A 27,007-nucleotide genomic window follows, 5' to 3' on the forward strand; every position below is an offset into this window, starting at 1 on the left:
CCATGATGATAATAGACTAAACCTCTGAAACTGTAAGCCAGCTCCAATTAAATGTTTTTCATTGTAAAAGTTGCCATGGTCATAGTGTCTCTTCACAGCAATAGAACATTGACTGAGAGACCTAGTAACACAAAGATCCTATATTCCTAGGGTCATTTCTAATGGTGAAAGACTCAAAATACAACTAACCTAGCATTGTAATTATAGACACAAATAAAAATCTCTGACCAACCTTTGTCAAATTTAGTTTTAATAGATGTCCTTTACCACCTAGTTAGGTTATATTATGTTATCTCCATATATATTGAACAAGATCATAACAGCCTTGAAATTAAGGCCAGCTAACTCTTGCTAGTCCTGTTACTAGAGGAAAGTAATGTATAAATTGTAAGAGTTTTACAAAAGGGAATACTGAGATCTAGCAACCCATGTGCTTCACCATCAGTGACTATTGTGTAGAATAGGAGGAAGAAAGCTGTGTTTCCATGATCAGAATCCAAAGAGGTAGTCAGGACCACAGACCATTCAGATGAATGTATCAGAGCCTTACATAACTAAGAAAGCATATTTAATAACATTTAAAATATATATATATATATTTTATATATATATAGTATATATATAAATATATATAAAGGGATAGGGAGATGTCTCAGTGGATTAAAGAGCTTGCTGCTCAACTGTGAGGACCGGTGTTCAGATTATCACCAACAGAAAACCCAGGTGGGTGTGGCAGTTCACCTGTAACCCCACTGTAAGGGAGGCAGGGATGGGATTCCCTGGACAAGATAGCCAGCCTGACTAGTCAAATCATGGAAGCTCCTGGGTTCATTGAGAGACCCTACCTCAATAAATAATGTGGAATGTAGTACAATAATAAAAACCCAAAGTCAGACATTGGGGTTCAACCAAAAAACCAGAAAAGCAAAGCAACCAAGCCTCTAGAGAAGCCTTACCTCTACCAAGGCTGGGTGACCATAGACTAAGCCAACTAAACAAACTAAGCCTCTCTCTCCTCCCATTTTATATTCTCTCTAGTGTTGGAATTAAAAGCATATGACTCCCTAGTACTGAGATTAAAGGTGTGAGGCACCGCCACCTGGATTTGTTTCTGTATTGATCTTGTGTAGCCCAGGGTGACCTTGATCTCATAGATATCAATCTGCCTCAGTCTCCCAAGCACTGGGATTAAAGGTGTGTGCCACCACTGCCTGACCTCAAGTGGTTTAGCTTTGCCCTTCTGATCTTTAGGCAAGCTCTATTTATTAAAACATAAATAAAATATCACTGTAGTGAAGAATGGTGAGACACACCAGTGTCAGCTTCTGGCCTCCTTGTGCATGAACACATACATGTACAACGCACACACACACACACACACACACACACACACACACACACACACTGCTAGGAACAAATTTCAGTTGATAAAATGCCCAAAACCTTTTTTTATTAAAAAAAGAAAAGTATGCCACATACTTGTAATCCCAGCTCAGAAGAAGAGGAGGAGACAGGAGGATCCCTGGTACTCACTGGCCAATCAGGCTCGCCTACACAGCAAGTCCAAGGCAAGGGAAAGAGCCTGTTCCAAACGGAGGATTGTGACTGCAGAGTGGCACCAAGGTTGTCCCCTGGCCTCAACATGCAATCGCATGTATATCCCCTGCACACATGCACCTGCACATATGGACGTGCACTCACACAGATCTGTATTATATATATTATATAAAATACTGTAACATACGAATATAGTATGCTTGTATTTGTGTGGAGAGGGGGAGGATAACTAACCATTACAATGAACACTACAAATGATCACCTCAATAACCATGGTGGTCACTGTGGTTGTCATTATGGTGCTCAGTTGTATTGTTCACTATAGTGATCAGTCATAGTGGTCACTGTGGTGACCATCGATATGGTCAGTTAGGTGCTCACTGTGAGGGTCACTAATAGTGGTCTCTGTGCTGGTCAGCTGCAGTGTTCACTGTGATAGTTGGTCATACTCATTACTGTCATTGTCACTGATGTGGTCAGTTGTGGTTTTCACTGTAATGATCAGCCACAGTGGTCACGGTGATGGTCACTTGTAGTTTTCACTGAGACTCAGCCATAGTGGTTACTATGGTGGTCAGTTATTGCCGTCACTGTGGTGTGCAGTTGTAGTCATGCCTGTGAGTGGTGAGTTCAGCCATAGTGGTCATTCTGTGAATTAATGAATGGATGAATGAATGAATGGAGTCAAAAGAGAGAAGACCACCTAAAAGAAGGAAGAGAGACAACTATTTTTATACTGAATGTCTAGGAATGATTGACAGAGAAATAAAGGAGCAAATCAGATCATCACTGACAAAAAGCAGCACAGGAGAGGAGAGACTTGAGAAAGCCAGGCTGGTACCTATGCAGAGACAGAGCAGCAGGCAGGAAGTGCAGCAGAATAAGGTATGGCCTGAAACACTGGACCTCTGTTGGCTGGGAGTGTAGACACTGGGAACCTGTATGTTTTTTCTCAGCTCATTTGATGACAAACATCTTGCAGGACCATGTTCAGGACATTCCTTGGCCACACCTCCACACTTAGTCTATCTTTTTCATCATAGCTAGTGATTCCAAGCTTCATAAATGAATACAGGGAGAGACTTAGAAGGGATGCAGCCTATCAGTTCTGATGGAGAAGTTAGCTATGGTGCCTTGATCTTTGTTTTCCTGTGATGTGGTAGTGAGAGTGGGAGGCTTTTCCTCTATTTTCTTACGTCTCCCCTAAACATGTACGCACAAAATTCTCACAGAGATACCTGCACAGACTGTCTTTAACTTTGAGGAAGCCAAAAAAGACTCAGCTGAGCTCCTTGATGGAGTCAGGGACTACTTGGTGGGTGATGTAAGGAGAAAGAATAGGAAGGGTGTGCCTCTCGGTTACACTGGACACACGGAGATAAAGTCTGAGACTGACAGATTCTGTGTACAGCACAGACTTAGCACAGGGAACTAAGTGGCAGCGGTGATTGTGTGTTCAGTGTCAGAAGAGCTGGCATTTGGTTACCATGACAGTGCACTGTGAGGAGAAACAACATACATGATGGAGGCGGAGATAAAGTGATTGCAGGGTGATGACCCTGGCCATTGTGGGTGGTGCCATTCCTGGGATGGTGGTCCTGAGTTCATTAGGAAACCAGGCTAAGCAATCCATGAGAAGCAGGGTAGTAAACAGCGCTCCTCCACGGCTTCTGCATATCCGTTCTCCTGCTCTGGGTTTCCTGTTTTTCTTTCTGTCTTGACTTCCTGCCATGATGAACAGTGATGTAGAAGTGTAAGCCAAATAACCTGTATGTCTCCAAGTTCATTTTGGTTATGACGTTTCATCGCAGCAATAGTAACCCTAACAAGACAGAGATGGAAGTAGAAACAAAGTCACCTTGGCAATAAAAGATCCAGAATGATGAGCCTCGAGAAGCAGACAGAACAAGATACGCACAGGAAATGATAAAGAACAGCATGAGAAATGTGGGCCACACAAGCTAGAGAGCAAGCTGTGAGACGGGTGGGGTGGGGTGGTGTCCACAGCAAAGAGGAGAGGAAAGAAGTAATGAGGGGGCAAGAGGGAAGTGACACCAAGGCATCTGGGGACAAAGGTGTGGCTGGCAGTTGCCCCAGAGTTTCAGAGTAAAGATCTATGGTACCATAGTAGCTCCTATGACTCACCCAGATGCCAATAAGCATCACCCGGGCATTTCATCCACCCCTGGGGCTTAAGTCACCAGCCACAACCTAGCTGTCTTTAAATACAAGGTACATTTTCTGAACTCATTGCCTGGGCATTCTGGCCAAGGCACTGACTTCTTTCCTTGAATGGTTCTCGTGAACTTGCAACTACAAATTCAGCACTTCCAAAGTCAAGCACGTCATCTGGGCCCAGCATTGTTTTTTTTTATCACTATTATTAATTACATCTGTAAGTCAGAGATTCTCACAATCATCTAGGAGTGGCAGATATCCAGTGAGGACAACAAAAGAGAAATGTGACATAGACATGTAGAGAACCACTAATGTTGGGGTAAGATCTTTGGAGGGGGCAAGAACCAGAAGCAGAACTAGAAATGACATGTGTGTGTGGCACGTGTTTCCCAAAGGGTGTGCTGAGAGCCTAGGAAGCAAGAATGGAAAGTTGCAAGCATCTAAAATGGCCAACAAGTCTGCCCTGGGGTCTTAGAATGGAGATGGCTTAGAAATAACAGACACTGTGGCAAGTGACCGTAGTTCAAGGTGAACATCAGACTGGTTCATCCACAGAAAGTGAAATGACAATCACCCAGCTGCAGGGTATTATGAACCCAAAATCGATGCCCACTCCCTGCTTCACTTGGCTATGAGCAGGTCATATCAAGAACCAGATCCAGTGATTCAGTTCCCGAGACCAAGGTTAACAGCTGAGAATGATGGCACCCACCTTGATCCCATTGATGGGGAAGCAGGCACATCAAGTCCCTGGGGCTGCTCACCAGATAGTCCATGCAGTTGCAGGCTCTAAGTTCAGCTAAGACCTTGACACAGAAAATAAATGTTAAAAGCATTGGAGGAAGGCACCAGATACAGGCCTCAGGTCTCTACACGCACACATAAGAGCATGTACACAGTCTCTCTGTCTCTCTCTGTCTCTCTGTCTGTCTCTGTCTCTGTCTCTCTCTGTCTCTCTGTCTCTCTCTCTCTCTCTCTCTCTCTCTCTCTCACACACACACACACACACACACACACACACACACACACACACACACACACCAGGCTTTCCAAGCATGATGCAGACTGCAGTAATGCTTGTGACTTTTATCAGAGTTTACAGTTCTCTGACCACTGCCTTTGCTTTGTAGATACCACATATGCTGAGAACAAGTCTACATCAGGAAAGGATGGTCAAAAAATAAGTAAACACAAATGGAATTTTCTTAACTTTACATAACAAATGAATTTATTTTATGCTAAATGATAGTACTTGCTATACCTTTAGTAAGACAAAATGAATGTCTTCTAAAATGACAATTTAATTTTTTCAAAGTATCATGTTTTTACAATTTTTATTTTGCTTGTAAATTTTTCTTACAGACTGGTCTTTACTTTCAAGAACATATCAATGTGTATATTAACATAGCTTGGAATGACATTATTTTCATAAATTTAATAATCTATAATTTCAATTCCTTACTTTGTAGGGTAAAAGATCATATCTAGTCAGCAAACACATTTGATGTCTTTGCATACTCTTTGTTTTAATATAATAATGCTGACTGAAAACCTTTTGCTACTGTGCATTTACACCACAACAGGTTCCTTTATGACCTTTTCATGCATGTAGGTAAAGCATGTTGGTCGTGATCACCCTAAGTTGAGCCGCCTTAAGAAACCCTGTGTGAGGACACTATCAGTATTCGCTGCTCTCATTTCAGTGGAGCGGAAAACTCACTCGCCAGTGCTCACAGGTTGCCCTTCTCCCTGGAACCCGGTGCTTCTGCACGGCACCTCTCTTTCTCCCATTGCTGCACGGTGATGGGGTCCCCTCCACTGGCACGTGGTGTTAAGTCTTGAGCACAGATATCACTGGGATTTTTGTCCCAGTTCTTGGTTTTCTGGTGAGTTTGTTAACAGAATTATTTGTCTTCTAGAAGTCTGAACTTTTATTCCTTAAATCTATTGTTAGCCCATGCCCCCCACATTGGGTCCTAGGTTTCATATTATAGCTGTAGCCATTTCCACCAGAAGATTAAAAAAAAAAATGTTCCATGTTTGATCTTAGAGTATTTGTAAAGAACCTGACCTTATTTTAAAAAAAAAAATTCTCAAGACCAGGTTTCTCTGTATAAAAGTCCTAGCTGGCCTGGAACTCACTTTGTTGACCAGGCTGGCCTCAAAAACTCAGAGAATCTCTTGCCTCTGCCTTCCAAGTGCTGGGATTAGAGGTGTGTTCCTACGGTGTCTGGTGGGACCTGATCATGTTTAATGTTTATATCTTTAGTTCCCATGGAATTTGCCTCTTTGTATAAATGTGAAATAAGAATCTGGAAACCAGCCTGGCATGTGGTACATGCCTTTAATCCCAGTACTCAGGTGGCAGAAGTAAGTGGATCTATATGAGTTCAAGGCCAGCCTGGTCTCCAGATTGATGTCCAGGACAGCAGGAATAGAGAGAGAAACCCTGTCTCAAAAAGCAAAACAACACAAAGAATCTGAAAACCATTCCCTAAGCTATTTTGCAGTAGCTGGAGATGTTGCCTTAGCCCCCCACTCCTTCCGCCTTTGATGCCTGACAGAGACAGAAAAGAAAGAGTTCAGAGCCTGATGACCTGATGACCTGCTGGGGGCAGATTTTAAAATGAATTCAATACTCTTTCCCCCTGCCCACTTAGTCCATTGGAATCTCTAATGAGAGCTGCATTCATCTTACAGATTTGTTTGAGAAGAATAGAGACTTACCCATTTACTAATGTTTTACCTAGTGTTGGTCTATAATGAACTTTCTTTGTAAGATCTATACATTAAAAAGAATACGTTGAATAGCTGTGTTTCTATTAATATTTTTCCAGTAACCTGATAACTGGGATGAATTCACATCAGAGAATTTGCATAGGAAATATGAAATCATTTTATTACCTGCCTGCATGAGAGAGAATTACACTGCCGCAGATGTAATTAGAATCTTACAAGTGTTTATTTATATGGGTTAGAGACCTGAGTGTAGCTTAATATATCATGGCCAAAAATTATCAAGAAAGATCTAATCTTCCAGAATTATGGGTCTCTCTGAAAATTAGCTTCATGAGGAGTAACATTAATTTCTAATTGTAAAACCCTTTCAAACAACTCTTTCAGTAACAAAATCATATTGGTGGACAGAACTAATTGATACATTTATGAGTAGATGAGACCCCATACTTTACCAGAGAGTAAAACCTAAGCCCTCACTGAGTCTGCTTGAACATTTCATCAGATCAGATCTCTACAGTAGATTTATGGAGCAGGGTGCTCTCTCCTTCAACATTCATAGGGGACTTTCCCTTCGACTCTTTCTGTAATTTACTTTGCTGTAGGAAGACTTGTATTTTAAAAATTTAATCTATAGAATTACATTACATAGACTTACAAGAAAACTCAATTTCATTGACAGAAATAGAAAAGGGCCTGTAAAGGATATTACCTAAAAGTAATGAAATGGGAGATTATAGAAAGATAGTTAGGTATGTGGGTAGATAGATACATAGGTAGGTCAGTAGGTGGATAGATAGAAAGATGGATGGACGGACGGACGGACAGACAGACAGACAGACAGACAGATGATAGATAGATAGATAGATAGATAGATAGATAGATAGATAGATAGATAGATAGACGGAAGGAAAGACAGACAGACAGATAGATGATTGATAGATATAGATGGAGAGATAGATAATAAATAAGTTGATATTTCTATGACAGCCTTTAATCTATGCTGTATAAGCCCAAGATTCCTCACCTTTTTTATATCTGAAGCTAATTAGAAAGCATGAACAATTCTCTCAATAGTTAAGTGAGAATCTTTTTATTGATTTTATTGAACACTACATTTTTCTCTGATCCCCTATTTCTCTCCCCTCCCCTTCAACCCTCTCCCATGGTCCCCATGATCCTAATTTACTCAGGAAATCTTTTCTTTTTCTACTTTCCATATAGATTAGATCCATGTATGTCTCTCTTAGGGTCCTCATTGTTGTCTAGGTTCTCTGGGATTGTAATTTGTGGGCTGGTTTTCTTTGCTTTATATTTAAAAACCACTTATGAGTGAGTACATATGATAATTGTCTTTCTGGGTCTAGGTTACCTCACTCAATATGATGTTTTCTAGATCCATCCATTTACCTACAAATTTCAAGATGTCATTATTTTTTTCTTCTGTATAAATGTACCACATTTTCCTTATCCATTCTTAGGTCGAGTGGCATTTAGGTTGTTTCCAGGTTCTGGATATGACAAACAATGCTGCTATGAACATAGTTTAGTGTTAAGTGAGAATTCCTATGTTGTTTCTTTGTTCCCTTTCAGACAAGCCTGCTCATGTAGCCAGGGCTGGCTTCGAACTTGTGATCCTCCTTTCACGTGTATCTTCACCTACTCGATCACAGTTCCAAGGAGTAGATCTCATCTTTGTGTGGCCTGTGTGTATTGCCCTTATGGGTTTGCTTTTCAGACTGCTTTAAGAAACCGTGGGCTAATCTGAGACTGCGGGGATTGTTTTACACAAAGAGAAATGATGAAGTTCATAAAGATGAGGACTGGTGAATGGGCATAGAAAGAAGGTTTCTAATTCCTGCAGAAAAAAAATGATTTTAATGATGGTAGGAGTGATAATAATCCTATAAGCAGAATTAATGCTTATCTGCATAAGAGTTATATTTTCTAAAACATGTCAGACTGGGTATGATTGTGCATACACACTGTCAGGGTTTCAGTTCTGTGAAGACACCATGACCACAGCAATTCTTATAAAGGAAAACATTTATGTGTGGCTTACATTTCAGAGATTAAGTCCATTATGATCATGGTGGGACAAGGTGCCATGCAGGCAGAGTGCTGGAGAAGGAGCTGAGATACAATAAGTGATCTGAAGTAGGTGTAACTTGCACATAGGAGACCTCAAAGTACTCAAGCCTTTGGAGATATTTAAAATCCAAACCATACAGCCTCACATCGATGCCTTGCGCTCAGCAAGTACTAAAGTGTTAATTCTCATTATTATTATTTTCACAGTGTCCCTTGGGATACAAACAAAACTGCCTGAAGTTATTTTCTGTGTTAATGTGCGAGTAAATTAAGTGAATCAGGGTCAAGGCCATGAAAATGGCATCAGGGTAAACCCAGGCGTCTTAGTTTGGGTGACTGTGGCTGAGATGACTCACTAAGGCCAAAGCAACTTGGAGAGGAAAGGTTTATTACATTCACACTTCCAGATCACTGCTCATCAAAAGCAGTGAGGGCAGGAACTCAGGCAGGGCAGGAACCTGGAGGTAGGAGCTGAAGCAGAGGCCATGGAGGGCACTGCTTACTGGCTTGTTCATTATAACTTGATTTGTCTGCTTTCTTATAGAACCCAGGGTCACCAGCCCAGGGATGTCACACCCATAATGGGCTGGACCCTCCCCATCAATGACTAATTAAGAAAATGTCCTGCAGGCTTGTGTGTGGCCTAATCTTATGGAGGCATTTCCTCAACTGAGGCGCTCTCCTCTATGATGATTCTAGCTTTTGTCAACTTGACATAATGCCAGAACAGCAGGTTAAATAACAAAGACTTGGTAATTACAAACCTATGGGCTATATATTTCTTACTATGTAATAGATTTTTTACAAGTTACATGGGAAGTCTGAAAAGCACTACTACATATATTGCAACCTTTTAGAAGTATCTGGTTTTGTTTTTGTTTTCTATTTTCTCAGGGAAAAAGACAGACAAAATTGGAAAATGCGTAATTCGGAACTTCAAAATGCCAATGGATACAAGCTGGAAAAAAGGTTAAAAACAAAACATTTTCAATACTAAATTTTTATTCTTTTTATTATTACATACTTCCAATAACAAATCTGCTTCTCTGGCTGCTTATTGTAGCCATGGTAACTATTGAGAATTATATCCAATTTAGTCAGTTCCCAAAGTATGTTGGGGAAAGGGACAAAAGATGACAGCCCCACTGACAAGTGACTTGATGCATCTGTGGTTAGACAAGGTCACTATAGCCTCTGCTGAACTTTTGATGGCATAATTAGCTATAAAGCAAAACAGAAGGAGCACCTGTGAGTGACAAATTACTGAATCATTGTTCTAAAATAAGTGTTCATTCTCTCTCCCTCCCTCCGTCCTCCCCTGCTCCTTTTCTCCCTCCTTCCTGCAGCTCCCTTGATATTCTTTACTTTCCCCCTCCTCCTCCATGCAACCTGCTATCTCACTGTATGTCTATATGTGCATATGCATGTATGGCATATGGCCATAAATTTTCCACTTAGTTCAGCAGAAGCAGTGTCCAAGGTTGACAGTGACTGACTTGCTTTGTAATTAGGACATAAAATGTCCTTCTAGAAGATCAACAGCCTAGTGCTGTCACCGTGGACAGTGTATCTCTCAGATACACCTATCAAGTTCCCTTCTCCAGAGTTCCTTCCAGGCTACACAAATCATGCTTCTTCATAAATTCCCTTGCCGATTCTCAGCCCAGCATCCAGAAACCACTGACCCCCTCTACACATAAACATCATCTGTACACATCCCGTGAATGAGTCTGATAGGCTCGCCTTTCATGCCTAATCCAGAGACAGGATTCATGTGTTGATCATGCAAACCTTTGGTTTGACTTAAGGGAAATGTCTGACAACTATGTTCAGGAAAATATACTCTCTCTCCTGGGCTACATACTGAGCCTCACCCAAGCATAGGGTATAGAGTGAGACCCTATCTCTGCAAATAAATAAACAGTAACATTAAAAAGGGGAAAGAAAAAGAAAAGGAGCCCCTCTCAGGAGGCCTGGAGTAGGGAAGGTTGACACTGGCAGGATCACACCCCTTTCCCCTTCTGTGCTCTGTGCAGCATGCTTATACAAGAGTCCTGACCCAGGATTTGGGGTCCTGGTACACTGTTCACAGTCATTCCGACACCTGATGATACTTTGAGAAAGCCCAAGACTCATACCCTGACAACCGCTCTCTATTAGGATGATTAGCATTATCAATAAAATAGTTTAAAATAGCATGTGGTAGTTGTGGCTTCATTATTATGTTAAAAGGTCTATTACATTTTTATTAATATTAGGTGGCCATTAAGACTAGAAGAGCTGGGCTAACAGCTGGCTCAGCAGTTATGAGTTCTCTGTTCTACCAGAGGACCTGGGTTCAAGTCTCAGCACCCAAATGGTAACTCTCCCGCCAGGGTATCTGACACCCTCACACAGACATACATGCAGGCAAAATACCAATGCACAGAAAATAAAAATAAATAACTCATTTTAAAAAGTGAATACTTAAAGTTTAAACAAAATGTCTAGAAGAGACAAGAATAATTAAGTCCGACTTCTCCAGGGCATTTTACCTCCCATCTGCACTGTACCAGCAGGAATCCAGAGCCAGACCACCAGCTCTTTAACACATGTGATCTGGGAGAGAGTAAAGCACATGTTTGTTTCTTTGGCTTCAGTTTGTTTTGATAGAAATGGAAGACTAGATCACAAGTCCAAGAAGGTCTAAACAAAGAGGAACTGAGAGCAGAACCCACACAGCTCAGCCGGGACAGTTATGGAACACCCAGAGGCTACAGTCAAGGCTGGGCTCAAGTTCAGTCACTTTACATGAGTGGAAAGGGCAGAGAGAGCACAGGTGGCTTCCTATGTGGCCATGGGGAGGAAAGAAAGGAGCGGAGAGTTTACCCTGGGCATATCTAGGACTTCAGCATCATGAATGACAGTGTCTCACACTGAGTACCACCCCCCAGTGCGGGTAACCTGTCATCCCCACCCATCACACAGCTATCACCAAACTTGGTCCAATCACATTCTTGGACATTGCTCAATTAAGAGCAATTTGTACTAGGGGAGAAACAGGAGGTGGTGAGAATACTTCACCTATGTCCCTGACATGTCCATTTCTTCTTGTTTTACCTGCTTCTTGAAGCCTGGCTAAAAACCAAGGTGATTCTTCCTTTATGCAAGGCTAGGAAGCTCTTGTTCCTTGACTCTCCATGGTATCTCAGTTAGCTCACTAAGGGCAATGTGAGGCATAACACTCCAGCTCTTGAGATGTTGCTCATCAATACATGCCTCCTGGGCTGGGCCAGTGGCTCACACCTGTAGATCTCAGGACTGAGGAGACAGTGACAGAGGCAGGAGGATTGCAGGTTTGAAGCCAACCTGGGCTACATAGTGAAACCTTGTAGCAATCAATCAATAGATGTTTCATGGGGCCATTTATATCTCAATAGGGTTGGTGGTTTTGTTGTTGTTATTGCTGCTGCTGGGTTGGGTTTGTGTGTGTGTGTGTGTGTGTGTGTGTGTGTGTGTGTGTGTGTGGTTTTTTGAGACAAGGTTTCTTTGTATATTTGGAGCCTGTCCTAGAACTAGTTCATGTAGACCAAGCTGGGCTCAAACTCAGAGATCCACCTGCCTCTGCCTCCAGAGTGTAGGAGTTTTTTTTAAGGTTCTGGGTAACTATTATGACCAAGACCCAGAAAAGGAAGTATTAGTTATCTCAAGAATTCCTTACATCTCACTAAGGCAAGATTCCTTTGCAACCCAGTGTAGACATGCGCTGCTCAAAGGAAGAAGTACTTACGACTGTATATATGGAGGAGGCTTTATTTCAGGGTCTGCACTTCCTAAAGAGTATCCTTCTGATGCCAGCTGTGGGCACAGAATGAGAAGGAACAAACAGACTTCTAAAGTCCCCAACTTTACCATTCAAATTGATTTGGCCATTGTTGTCTTAATCATGCTTATGAAGTGTGACTTGTTCTTTTTGTGTGTGTGTGTGTCACATCTAGTCAACACATAAACCCTGATGATTGCCACCTTTATAATTAAATCTAGATCAGAAGTCAGCAAGCTGCAGCCAAGAGGAAAAATCTGACTTGTCAGTTATTTATTAATAAAGTTTTATTAGAAAATGCCCTTTTATTTACATGTAGTCTGTGGATGCTTCCTCACATGAATGAAAAGCTAAGGAATCACAAAGCAAATCAGGGACCATAAGACCTTGGATGTATACTGTCCAGGCCTTAACAGGAAATGCTCCTGACTTCTGGTCTGGATTTTATCTTTATTTTTCAGAAAGTACTAAACAGGATTCAGGAAAGTTAGCTTTAAACAGTGTTTCTGTAAAGTGTTGTTTGCAATGTGATGTTATCAATAAAAGACTTGTGTGATGTTTTCTCAGCTTACACGGGGAGATGTATCAACAGTTCTTCACAAAGAGGCAGAAAAAGAGGTAAAGAAAAATGTGATTTATCAACTTTTAATGAATAGTAATCTTTAAAAATGTTTTTGAGGCAGGATCTCACTCACTATGCAGTCCTGGCTGGCCTGCATGTAAATCAGTCTTATCTTGAACTCATAAAGATCCACCTGCCTCTGCGTTCTCAGTGCTGGGATTAAAGGCATATGCTACCAAGTCTATATTATATTATAGTGGGTCTCATAGACAATTTCCATGCAAGTAAATAAATATTCTTTGAGCAAATTCCACCAGGACCCATGGCCCTCCACTCCCTTTTCCTGTTGGTCCCCCTTTGTCTCCCAGACAAATTTGTTCCTACATTCTTATCATCTGTACATATAGTTTTGTGTCTCTGTGCAAATACTTAAGAGCCACAGATGAGAGCAAACACGCCTGTCTTCCTGAGCCTCACTAAGTGTGCTTACCATAATCATCTCCAGTTGAATCCATTTTCCTACAAACAGCAATAATTTTGATTTTCTTTTCCTGGCTGAGAGAAATTCCACTGTGTACATAAATCAGTTTCTTTACCTATTCCTCTGCTGGTGGGCACCTAGGGTGGGGTCCACAGCTTATCAGAAGTGTCACAACAAACGTTGATGAAGTAATTAAGCTCTTACTGCGTACTCTGCTGCGCGGTGAGTGACAAGCTGGCTTTTTTGATTGGCTGTTGAAATCAGTACCAAGTCATAAGATCATCATCACCGTTGGTCAGTGTCAACAGAACCAGACAGAATGCTGGTAACTCCCATTCCTCCGACGAGTTAGTTGATTTGGGAGGGACCCAGGGCTTCATGTGTCTTCATGTACTGAACATTCTTGAGGTAAGAGATAAAGTATGTGACCCACATGATATTTAGCATAACTTTTCCTTTCCCATGTAGAAAGCCATGGAAACACACAGACCTTGATGATAATACGAGACCTGTGCTCTAATTCCTCAGCTCCTGTGTGCCTTTGGCCTGTCATTTGCCCTTTTCTAACTCAAATTATTTATCTGTAGGAAGAGACATAGTAGGGGCTGGAGAGATGGCTCAGCATTTAAGGGCACTGACTGCTCTTCCAGAGGACCTGGGTTTAATTCCTAGCACCCACATGGCAGTTCATTACTGCCTATAACCCCAATATCTGACACCCTCGTGCAGACATACATGTAGGTAAAATGCCAATGCACATTTTAAAAAAGAAAATGTGGCATCCAGTTTCAGGTGAGTCAAGCTGAGTTCCCTGCCAGGGCCTATGTTGTTTTGAGAGACTGCTCTGAAGCAACTGTGGGATGCTCCTCCCACCCCATCCTAGCCCCACAGTGTCTTTGATGGAACCTTTAGTTGGCTGGAAAGGCAGAAGCCACTAATACAGAAGTTTATTTTAAGGCCTTCAATATGTGGCTCAATGAAATTGGATCCCACACAAATGCGACATACACACAGACTGCCAGACACAGGCATCCCCAGCAGGCACCCAGGCATGTGCAGGGACCCAGACAGGCAGGCTGGGTGGAGGTAGGCACACAAGCCTGCAGATAGACACATACAGGCAGGAAGCTGGTAAAGGTGTCCTCAAGGCCATGTTTATACAGAACCACACAAAAGTGTCACTCTAGAACTGATTATCTAAAACATGGCGTCACTATTTACTCTGGGGTCTCCAGATACTTGGTGTCAGTTAACTCAATGTGCTAACTCATTGTCATCCCCCCTTCCCACCATATACAGTGTCAGCCATGTTTGAGCTGACATATCAGGTACCCATATCAACACCATGTTGTTTAAATATAAACACCCTCATGGCTTTCTGTGTCTAAACAAACACCCTTGGAGTGGTATACAGGGCTCCTCTAGAATTGCAGAATCTTCTAGAGAAACTGCCTGAAACCTCAGGCAAGCTCAGGAAAGGAGAAAGACAGCAAATCAGATTAAAGGAGAATGATGACATCACCTTCCATCCCCCTCAACCGGAGATGCCTCCAACAGCAGAACAAAATTATTCCCATCTGCAGAACCCCAAAGCCATTGCATAATGAGAACGATCTATTCAAAATATTCGTAGGAAAGTTACTGTGCAGTGGCTGCTGTGACCAACAAGTCTGAGAGCTGGGATTCTAATACACAAGGCTTCAGCCACTATGCAGGGGTTCAGAGGTTGGGAGCAGAGCAGCTGGTTATCTGTAAGAACCTAATCGTTCATAAAAGAAGCACCTTCAAGTGTAACTAATTCCTGGGGATTGGTTGCAGAAAGAAGATATCAAAGTGGGTAGAGGGAAGGGCGTGCACAGATCTATAATAAAGCAAATTATGTCCCTGCAGGTCCAAGAATTTCCAAACAATACAATGTGGATTTTAGCCGTCCTGAGCTTCCAGTGACCTGTGGTACTGCTAAGGGGACTCTGTATGTGGAGAATTTTAAGAAAGGTGAGTTTCAGATCTTCTGTGCTCTTCACCTGTACAACGGCACCATGTATCGGGTGGGCATCTGTGTCGGGGGTGTCTCATTCCAAAGTCAGTTTGCGGGACTCAGGATATCGGCAATGTCACATCCGTTGCTGAAGTGAGGGTTTGGGCCCAAGTTACCAATGAGAAGAGGGTATGAGAGGAAAAGTCCAGAGGAGCCAGAAGCTCTTGACATTGCTCTCCTAGTGGGGTCACGCAGAGTGTAATCAACTACCCCAGCAATGAAATTGTGAAAGGCTTTCTTCCAAGGGGTTGCCTATGCCCAGGACCAGGGCTTCTAACAGCATAGAATTATTCAGGTACATATCTGCATAGCGCACACAAAATCCAGATACCCACAAGTAAAGTGGGTCTCATTTGTGAAATAAACTGTTTGTAAATGGTTTCCGACATTTCAAGAGTTACTCTGTGTTTCTGAAAGTGACAGAAGCTCTCCCCAAAATCACATTTGCAGACTTCAGCTGAAGTCCGACTATGCCAGGCATCATTTCTTCAGAGTCTCAGGCCTGCTGTCTTCTTTCTTTTCTGCAACAAAACCAAGAGAAGAACAGCAATGAGGACATTTTTGAATTTTTTTCTTTTTCTCTTTCTTGTGCTATTGGGTTTAAACCCAGGGCCTGTGCCTGTGAGGCAAACACGCTCTCACTGAATTGCACCCTAAGCTGCAGTGTTGCAAGTTTAAATATCATACGTCCCTGGCCTATCAGGCTACCTCCCCTCCCCTCTGTGAAAAGGGGTGAAAAGATGTCTGTTTAGCATCTCATGCTAGAGTAAGCCCTAACACACCTGGGTGGGAAATGCGTGTGTCTGAGAAAGTCAGCATCAACCTTTGTGGGTCCCTTAGCTGTGACCTCTGTCAGACTTTAAGCTAAGTAAGAAAATCCAGAGGACTTGGATTGGAATTTGGATACACTCTAACCTCAGCTCTCTTGGAGTATTAGTCCAGTGTTCTTTGCTCTACTGAAATATCCAGTCAGGCTTCTCTATTTAACTTACAGGTTTAGAGGCTAAAAGGCCAAGATCAGGCAGCCTCACATACGGGCCTTTGGAGAGGGACTGAGGGCAGGTGGCATCATGGCAGGGGTATGACGTGTAGGAGGAAGAGACATACCATAAGGCACGAAGCCAGAAAGTGATTGGGGTCCCATGAGAAATATGAGAAATGACCAACTGTCATGACCTGGAAGTGTAATGTTATAGAAGAAGCTGTGGTGACAGCTTCCTTGTGGCTGGATTCACAAGAGCCCAGCAGGGAATTTTCTGCCCTCACTCACCTTTCTAAAATGCAAGTTGGCCCTACACTGGGTCATAGTAAAACGAGGATAAATAACCCCATTTTAGAGCCATTCCTTTTTTTAATCTTTTATTATTACAGTAGAATGCACACTGGCTGCTCTTCCAGAGGACCCAGGTTCTAATTGCCAGCAACCACACTTGGCTCACAACCATCGAGAACTACAGTTTCCAGAGATCCAGTGCCCTTTTCTGGCTTCTGTAGGCAGTAAGCACAGATGTTGTATGCAGACATACTTTAAGACAAAACACCAATACACAAAAATAGATGAATTACTTGTATGCCAGGCAGTGATGGCACTCACCTTTAATCCCAGCACTCAGGAGGCAGAGACAGTCTGGTCTACATAGCCAGTTACAGGACAACCAGGGCTCCAGGGCTGTCTCAGGAAAGAAAAAAAAAGCTTTTTGGGAAAAGCATAAAGGATAACATCAGTGGTCATCATTCTCTGTCCTTGCCTAGCAGGATGGGTGTGTGGCCCCTGATGACTGAGAAGGAAATGCACACCCTCCTGAGACTAAACCTCAGCCCCAGATCCAGGATGATGATGGTCCAAGGGCAGGTGTTTTTGTAGCTGACTGTTCAGTTTGTCGTGGTCTCACAGGCATCTATGAGAAGAGTATACAGACTGAGCCTGGACGTTGGTTGACTCCCAAGGAGTTTGAAATCAAAGGAGATCGTCAAAACTCCAAGAACTGGAGGCTAAGCATACGCTGCCATGGATGGACCCTGGGAGAGTTGATAAAGGTATTCTGGGGGCAGATAGCTTCCATGGTTCCAGGGTAAGACGGTGGATTAAAAGCTTCTATGTGACAGGCAGCTTCAATTATTCTGGGGTGAGACAAGAGATTAGAAGCTCTCTCCATGTGACTAATAACAGGATTTTGCTGTTGTATTTCACTGACACCAGATGGTAGCAGAATGTCTGTTTACGAAATACCGTTACGATTCTTCTAAGCCATGGTCCACGGCATGGGTTGTTCCCAGTATGCCACTCAAGTGTTACCTTGACTGGCTTGCATTACAGCTTCATCATTTAAATGCATTAATTTGCATCCTTTGGATGGTAGGAGAAAAAGGCTGTGACCTTTACCATTAACTATCTGCATAAATTTTGGTAGCATGAATATAATTTAAGTTAAATTTGAATGTAATTTAAACGTGGGGTGCCAGTGTGAAAATAATACATGATTATGTATCTGAAGAGAATGCACCCATGTGGATGCCTGCTTTACAGTTACAGAATGTTCCAGCAGTTCTTCTTCCAGGTCGTTGTCTCACACTTGTTCTTGAACAACTGAGTATTGTGGGTCAGAACTGTAATCCCAGCAGTTGGGAGACTGAGGCAGGGAGATTGCTCCGAGCTCAAGGATGACGTAGACATTGTAGTAAATGCCAGAACAGGTTACAGATTGAAACCAACCTCAACTCTATCTACCCAAAAATAAGAGTAAATAAAGGAAAAGTAATTTGAAATTGCATTTTGAAATAAGTTTTTTGCTCTTCATTTATATCAAGCTCCTGAATTGGGAGAATCAAGAGGTTCCCTTAGTAGTAGAATCTGTTTCTTTTGACGTACAGTACACGGATCTTTCTATCACATCTCAGGTGGCCTTTCCCTGTGTCATCCTCACAATAAAACAAAAAAGTTTGCTCATCAAATATAGACTGAGCTGCATCCAAAGCCATGGGTAGTACAGGTGTGAGCCCCTGACCAGGGCAAGGCTGCACCTTTATACCCTACCTGCAGTTACTACTGTGGGGGAGAGGAGTCTGCAGGAAATGATGCTGCAGGTAAGGGGTGGGATGGGTATTTCTGGGTTTAGGACTAAAAGCCGTGTCATGAAACATCTTCCCTGATCTGGGTCACAGAGGACAGTTCTGACAAAGTGTAGGGGTGGGGCTTTCTGCATGGGGAAAGAAGGACATTAGAAACCAGCCTTCAATGTGTCTGGAAGTTGTGGGTGATCAAGCACCACCTCTTGTCAGAGCTCACTGTGAAAATCATCAGGCCAGAAAAAGGGGTTTAAATGTGTCCTTGACTCAGTGTGAGGGCACATGGGGAGTAATTTCCATGGCAACTTGTATTTAACAATGGTACATCCAGACAAAATAACTAGAAAGCAGTTAGAAATAAAAAATAGAAGCAAAGACTTACCCCATCATTAACATCTCTGTCTTTCAGAATGGAGCTCTACCAAACCCACGAGGGAAAAAGAAAAAGGTAATTATTCCGAGATCTCCTTCCATGATGTCTGAGGCCATCATCTACAAATTGTTAGTAGTGATCTCTGTCACATTACAGTTGTTAAATACACTGATTATGGTAAAAATGGATTTTACAATATGGTATTGTTGTGATTAATATTTTAAAAATATTATACATTATAAAAGGCCAGTGCTCCATTTAACATTAAAACATTTGAGATTGAGGTGGGAACAATTCTTAGAAACAATAAAACAATGGACTGGCAATATGACCCAGGAACTATTTGCTGCCAAACCTGAAGACCTGAGTTCAATTCCCAGTAACCATATGATGGAAAGAGAAAATAGGCTCCCTAAGTATGTCCTTTGCTCTCTACCTCATTGTCACATGAGTGTCTATACACTTACATATATGAATACAATTTTTAAAGACCTAAATCCTGGAAAGATGCCTCAGTGGTTAAGAGAACTAGCTGCTCTTCCGAAAGACCCAAGTTTATTCCCAGCATTCACACGGTAGCTTATATCCATCTGTAACCCCAGTCCCAGGACTTCTTCTGACCTCTGAAGGTACTATATTTAGGCCCAACCACACTTCTTTTGTTCCTCTGCTGGAGACAAGGCATTGAGCTCTCATCTCTGGAGTCTGGATAGCTCATTGGATGACTGAGGCAGATGCTGAAGCTTCTGGTCCATGGACCACGGCTTGGAAACAGAGATCTCACCTGATGACTGTGCATTAGAACCCCTCAGAATGTTTAAGTATCCAGTGCTTGGCTCCAGGTCAGATTCAGTGAATTGAAATTCGTGTTACTTGGATCCTAGATATGTGTTTTGGGTTTTTCCCTCAGTGTTAAGGATCAAACCTGAGGCCCCTTTCATGTGAGGTTGAACATTCTACCATTGGACTATACTCTCAAGCCTGAAAATTTTTTAATTCCGTGAATGATTTTAGTCTATAACATGTTGATGATTGCTGCTAAATAAAAGAACAAATTTCTTGTTTAAAAAAAGGGAGGTTGACTGGTGTAGGAGGTCCTTCTGTTTATGTATTGCTTTCATTGGTTACAGGGAGCGGGGCCCTTGGTTCGTCCCGGCCACCTGGCTAGCTTACACCTGAAACAACCACACAGAAACTATATTGATTAAATCACTGCCTGGTCCATTATCTCTAGCCTCTTATTGACTAACTCTCACATCTTGATTTAATCCATTTCTAATAATCTGTATATCACCATGAGATCATGGCTTACCAGGAAAGATTTAGCATGTCTGACCTGGTGGCTCCATGGCGGTTCTCTGACTCTGCTTTCTTCCTCCCAGAATTCAGTTCTGTCTTCTCTGCCTACCTAAGTTTTGCCCTATCAGGCCAAGCAGTTTCTTTATTGATTAACCAATGAAAGCAATACATAAACAGAAGGACCTCCTATAGTTGGAGAAAGGCTCAGTGGTTAAGAGCACTAGCTCTTTCCAAAGACCAGATTTCAAAACCTAGCATCCACTTGGTGGCTTGCAACCATCAGTAATTCTAATTCCAGCAAATCTGACACCTTCTGTCTTCTGTGGGCTCCAAGCTCACAAGTAAGATGTAGACATATATGAATGCAAAATATCCATACACATAAAATTAAAGTAAAAACAAAAAATCAAAGGGACAAGGGCATGGCTAAGTGGTGAAGTGTTTACCTAGTGGTAGAGTGCCTGTCTATCACGCTTCAGGTCCCCTGTATTCAAACTCCAGCACCATGGAGGTAGCACCACTTAAAGAGGGCTGAATGTGTATGGGGATGTGCCTTAATAGTGCAATGATTGTCTAGGTTTTGGTTCTACACCCACATTAAAAAAGATAAACATCAGGGTCCATCCAGGCTTCTAGACAATGGAACACTATGTAGATTTGCTTGTATACTACTCTTTCTCAGGGCGCACTTGCAGTGTTTTTAATAAATGACTCAGAAATCTTGACCCAGCAACGTGATAATAGTGTTCAGCAAACATAGCCTCACCTGCTATTATAAAAAGCAAAGACTATTGCAAGATTCCCTGCCCCGGGGCCCTATTGGAATAGATGCCTCCAAACATGTCCCTCAGCAGCCATTCAAGGTACCTATAAAAGAGATCCCATGGACCAGATTTGTGTTTGCAGCGTAGAATATGAACGTTGTGTGTTCTTATGTCATAGTAAATGTCTGGGTGAAGAGAGAAATCAAAAATTACAATTTTATTCACTTCAGCTCTGACTTGTTAGATATTTTCCTTTACTGGCGATGTCATGGGTAAGGAATTCTGCACCCCAATAGCATCAGGCCCTATACAAGCATGAGGTGAGACTTAAAACTTAGGGTGAGCATGATCTGTGTAGGACTGGGTGTCTGAGACAGGGAGGGGCAGGGATGAGTCAGGGTTCACATGATGGGAGGTGAGAGGCTCGTTGTAACAGGGGAACAGGGACAGTGTTACAGACAATAAAGACCTCCCTAGAGAAGCAGAGAGTAAATGCTGGAGGCTCAAAACAAGACCAAAATGCAGACCTGAAAGATTAGAGAAAGAGTAGTCATGGGAGGAACTGTGAATATTGTGCAAATGAAATGAGTTGAGGGTACAGGACAGACCCCCCAAGGAGCCCCACATTCTAATAGTAGAACCAGCTCTACAACTCTAGGTGATTCTCCTGAATACATTCATTTAATGTTAGAAATGTCACCTTGAAAACTGATTCAATAGAATCAGAACCCAAGATAGTTCTATCTACATGAGCCCCCTCTCAAAAAAAGATAATGAAATTAATTGATTAAATAACCCATATTAAGACATTATATTTTGGAGTTAGGCTGCCCTAAATAATAAATATGTTAGGTTATCTTTAATTCAACTTTTTATTACTATTGGTTTTTTCCCTTTTTTAATTATTTTTATTGAGCTCTACATTTTTCTCTGCTCCCCTCCTACTTCTCCCCTCCCCTTCAACCCTCCCCCAAGGTCCCCATGCTCCCAATTTACTCAAGAGATCTTGTCTTTTTCTACTTCCCATGTAGATTAGATCCATGTATGTCTCTCTTTGGGTCCTCATTGTCGTCTGGGTTCTCTGGGATTGTGATTTGTGGGCTGGTTTTCTTTGCTTTATGTTTGAAAAACACCTATGAGTGAGTACATGTGATAATTATCTTTCTGTATCTAGGTTACCTCATTCAAAATGATGTTTTCTAGCTCCATCCATTTGCCTGCAAAATTCAAAATGTCATTATTTTTTTCTGCTGTGTAGTACTCCACATTGTGTAAATGTACCACATTTTTCTTATCCATTCTTTGGTTGAAGGGCATTTAGGTGGTTATTGCAATAGTGTTTCTATTATTTTCATGTCAGAATTGCTGTTTTCACAATGTAAATTTTTCTAGTCTGACAAATCCCAGCAATTCTTTGAACTTCATTTCATATCAGAATGCCATTTTCTAACAACTCTGTTCAATACTAGTCCCTAATATTTTGAGGAGAGGGCCTGGTGAGATAGAGAGTTAAGAGCACTGATTGCTCTCCCAGAGGTCTCAGGTTTGGTTCCAAGCACCCAATGGCAGCTGACAACCACCTACAAATCCAAGGCCAGGGGATAAGATTCCAATTTGTGGCCTCTGCCACAAATTCACATATGCCACATATGTCAACTGCATATGTGTGGTACATGTATATACATTCAGGAATACATACTTAAAGCAAATATTTGAAGTCTACTTTAAAGTAAAGAAATTTCTGGGCCACCCTGGTTTAGGCAAAGGCCACATGTTCTAACATTCTGTGGTCACACTGCTCTTGATGATTTCTGCAACATTTCTTCTTGTAGCTGGAAAATTCAAGACATTGTACAAATTCAAGACATTGTACGGTGTGCGGTGGACGACGGAAATTGTGCCCTTGTGTTAGTTGTAGAAAATTCTATCATAAAAATTGCCACATCCCACCTGTGGAAGACAAGAGGTTAGTAAGACAGCCCTGCCTCTACCAACCCCACGGCCCTTCCTCCTCAGGACACACTTCCTCCCTACACACACACACACACACACACACACACACACACACACACTGCTGGTTTGTTGTCTCTAGTTGGAGATGTCTTGATACAATGAGAACAACTCTTAGTCTCAAGATCCAAATGTATCCAGAGCTGTTTCTCAGCACTCATAGCAGAAGATTAAAGGAAATAATTAATGGAAAGTGATTACTTGAAAGAAGTGTCCCTCCATGTCACCTATGTGCTCCACTGGGGTGATAGCACCATAGAGCGGTTGTTGGTTTTAACCATGCATTCATCTCCCACACTACAGAATTACAAAGTTGATAAAGCTGGGCTTTCAAGCCTTCAGAAATCCACCAAGCATTCCATCAGACTAGTTGATCCTGGGTTGCAGAGCACTGCATGAGAACTGGAAATTCTGTGTGTCAGCACCCTACTCCCACTAAAGCACCCCTTTGTTTTAACTGTATCTCTGGGCAGAGATAGAATGTGAGATTCCAAGAGGTTGAAACGGGATTGGATGGGTTCTGTGAATGGTGTGGATAAAACTACTGTGACCCAGGGACTGATGTCTCCTGGAAAACCTCTAAGAGAACATTGCCGTCTGGTGGCAGGAGGAGTCATAGCACCACCCAGGGCATCATCTCAGAGGATTATTGGGAACCACTTCTTCTAGCTAGTTAGACATGATATCAAGGCACAGAAGGAATCAGTTCTTTCACTCTACCCACATGCAGCTCCCCACCGGGAGCATTTGGTAATGGGCATCTTGAAAACACACTGAATGGACAAGGAGAGGCCAGTACTGCTAAGATTTGTCATTAAAATGAATGAAACTTGGGATGTCTCAGTCAAGGTTTTTATTGCTGTGATAAAACACCACAACCAAAAGTAACTTGGGAAGGAGAGACTTTATTTTATCTAACAATTTGTCACCCACCTTTCAAAGAAGTCAGGGCAGGAACCGGGAGGCAAGACTTGATACAGGAGCCATGGAGAAGTTCTGCTTCCTGGCTTATTTCCCATGGCTTCCTTCAGCCCGTTTTCTTATAGCACCCAGAACCACCTGCCCAGGATTCACACAACCCACAGTGTAGGCAGAGTTTATCATCATGACTGCAATCAGCTTTGTTCTACCAGCTACTTCTCAAATAACCACTCTGGGGCTTATTGTTAATTGCAAATGTTCACCAATAGCTCAGGCTTATTACTAACTCTTACAATTTAAATTAGCCTATTCATATTAATCTACATTCATGTGGTATAACCTCTCTTTCATTTTATATCTCCTGTTTCCTCTCTCTGTGTGGCCTGTGACTCCTCTCACTCTGCCCTTCTTTTTCCCAGTGTTCTTATTCTGATTCTCCTGCCTAACATTCTCCTGTCCAGCTATTGGCCAATTACCTCCTTTATAAAGCCTATCACCAAGATACATATTTACACAATATAAAGGAATATTCCTCATCACAGTGAGTTGGATCTTCCATATCAATCATCAACCCAAAAAATGCACCATAGGCTTTCCCACAGGCCAATCTAGTTAGGGCATTTTCCCCAATGAAAGTTTCTTCTTCCATGGACTCAAGTTGACATAAAATTAGCCAGCATGTAGGGTAAAATGGAAAATATTTGACACCATCAGTATATTTCCTTCCCAAGAAATTTCCATAAGACAGGTTCTAGCTGCAGACCAGGCAATGTCAGAAGAAAGGACACCTGTAGCTTTTAATGTGCTTACTCAACAAGGCTGAGAAGCAAGGGTTGTTTTCTGGTTTTCGGACTATAACTGTCATCTATTTGGCTCATCAAGATTCAAGACTCCTGTGCTTAAGGCACTAACTTCACTGCAATGACCAAACATGGCTTATTGTCAAGCTTTCAAAACTCAGAAGGAAACTCCAAGTCTTGAGGTCAATAGGAATCCATTACTTCCTTGTGTACCAACTCATTCACGACACTCACTATTGATAGCAGGGGTTATATTTGCCTATCAAACCTACATGGAGAGCCAGTCCAGTGTCCTCCAAGAGTGAAGTTGACTGCTAGGTGGAAACCACTGCCACTCTTGAACAGAGGTCTTTATCAGCCACAGGAATGGGAACTGGTCCACAGACTCTGCCCTTGCTCACTCTATCTCTGATCTCTCAGTAGCCCATGGACCTGTGTCTTCTGCAAGATAAAGGATCAGGCAAGGTGCCAAGAAAATCAAGCATTTCATAAGGAATCTGAGGTCCTGAAGAGGATGATGTTGCCTGAGGAGCAGCTGGTGAGTCAGTGTTAAGTTGAAGGTCTCTCTTTTTGGTTGGTTGGTTGGTTGGTTGGTTGGTAGACCAACACGGTCACACAGAGGGTAAGGAACAGAACCCCAAAGTAAATTGTGCTGTGCTGTAATCATGTGACCCAGTGTGAAATTCATACTCCAGGGAGTAGCTACCTTTCGTATTTGTCTCAAAGAGGTCAAAGGTCTGAGAGTAATTTGTTGAATCTTGGAATTTAAGCAGGCCTTTTCTCCCTAAATTGCCTTCCACTTAGATTGCCTTTCATCTTTTGCAGAAATGTGAGCTGCTTCTCTTGACTGTCTATCGCCATTCAAAAAGTGCCTTTTTTAAACTCAAACCAAAGCAAGTAAGTAAGGGCAGCAAAACTGAAGTCTTGTGAATGATTTTATTCTGATACAAGTTGTCTTTCTCTTGCCTTCTTGATGGGTGTCTTTGTGCAGAAGGCCATGCATAGCAAACTACCATAGACTGGGGCAGTATGCACAATATAAATTTGCTTCTTATGGTTCTGGACACTGAAGGTCTGAGGCCAAGGTGTAGATAAAGTCTGGCTTCTGGTAAGGATCTTCTACTTCTTTGTTTGAGACAAGGTCTCACTCTATATCTCTGTCTGACCTGGAATTGACTCTGTAGACCAAGCAGGCCTTGAACTCATAGAGATTTCATTTGCCTCTGCCTCCTAAACGATAGAGTAAAATGTGTGTGCCATGACAACTGGCTAAAAGTCTTCTAGGAGGCAGGCAACTCACTTCTGACTGTTCCCTCAAAGAGTGAAAAGAGACTGAATTTCCCAAAATCTTAACAAGGGCACTAGCCCAACTCCCAGAGGCTGCTCATTCATAACCTAATTTCAAAGCCTTTACTTCTTACATCCAGTGTGCCAGGGTTAGGATTTCACCCTATGAGTTAGAGGGATGGAGATGCAAGCATTCAGAATCCACAACCATGGGAATGTGTGGTAGGCTGACTAAGGACTATGCTGACAGCAATCCCTCCCCCTCCCCTTCTGTGCTTTCCACAACAGAGGAAAGAAGAGTTTCCAGCCCTCCAGAAACACATGTGGTTAGACAAAGTCAAGAAAAGGCTGAATGATAAGGCATACCACTCGGTACAACATTTTGTTGCAGACATGCGCCTCATCTTTCAGAACCACAGCATATTTTATAAAGTAAGATCCTCTGCTTTGCTTTCTTTTTTCTCTGAAGTGAGTCACTTTTCCTCGTGTCAGGTAGATGCTACAATTCCCCTCATCATGGGGCAAGCCCATACAAGTCAAAGTTGAGGGAGCATTCAAAAAGTCCCATGATGCAGGTGGGGAAAGCAGCAGTGGCGCCTGTCCTGAAAGGCTGATATACCCAGTGACACTTTGTTGGAGAACATTGACTTTCACAGTCGCAGCGGGTATTAACTGAATAGCTTTTTGATTAGGGGTGCGACCTGGTGTTTAGTTCTTCTCAGGGCTGGGATTTTGCCTGGTTTGAACCTCTCCAGGACTTAAGCATTCCCATTCCGTCATAGTCTCTGTGAGTTCGTGTGGGTATGAGCTCTCCAGTGTCTGGAAGATGCTGTTTCTTGGACTCATCCACCACCTCGGGGTCTTACAGGCTTTGTGCCACCTCTTCCACTTAGATCCCTGAGCCTTGAGGAGAGGGGTTTGATAACAACAGCCCATTTGGAGCTGAGTGCTACAGAGTCAGACTCTGGACATTGTCCAGTTGGGGACCTCTGTATTTATTCTCGTCTACTCCAAGAAAAGCTGCTCTGAGGAGTGCCGAGGG

At 42.3% G+C, this 27,007-nt stretch overlaps 1 protein-coding gene across 9 annotated transcripts in view; it reads left to right on the forward strand.

Annotated features, from left to right (window-relative positions):
- LOC125396887 (nuclear autoantigen Sp-100-like) overlaps positions 1 to 27,007 on the forward strand; it is a 60,741-nt gene that overhangs the window by 31,149 nt on the left and 2,585 nt on the right. For 7 of the 9 annotated variants that reach the window (XM_087905021.1, XM_087905024.1, XM_087905026.1 and 4 more), the window contains 9 exons: positions 9,457 to 9,531; positions 12,932 to 12,982; positions 15,298 to 15,402; positions 17,340 to 17,482; positions 18,921 to 18,959; positions 22,780 to 22,913; positions 25,099 to 25,216; positions 25,504 to 25,575; positions 26,254 to 26,397. In XM_087905021.1, the coding sequence (XP_087761147.1) occupies positions 9,457 to 9,531; positions 12,932 to 12,982; positions 15,298 to 15,402; positions 17,340 to 17,482; positions 18,921 to 18,959; positions 22,780 to 22,913; positions 25,099 to 25,216; positions 25,504 to 25,575; positions 26,254 to 26,397 (881 nt within the window). The remainder of the gene's footprint in view (positions 1 to 9,456; positions 9,532 to 12,931; positions 12,983 to 15,297; positions 15,403 to 17,339; positions 17,483 to 18,920; positions 18,960 to 22,779; positions 22,914 to 25,098; positions 25,217 to 25,503; positions 25,576 to 26,253; positions 26,398 to 27,007) is intronic. The other 2 variants (XM_087905022.1, XM_087905025.1) reach the window with 2 other exon arrangements.

Source organism: Myodes glareolus, chromosome 1, assembly GCF_982192425.1.
Source record: "Myodes glareolus chromosome 1, mMyoGla1.1, whole genome shotgun sequence".
Lineage (NCBI taxonomy): Eukaryota > Metazoa > Chordata > Mammalia > Rodentia > Cricetidae > Myodes > Myodes glareolus.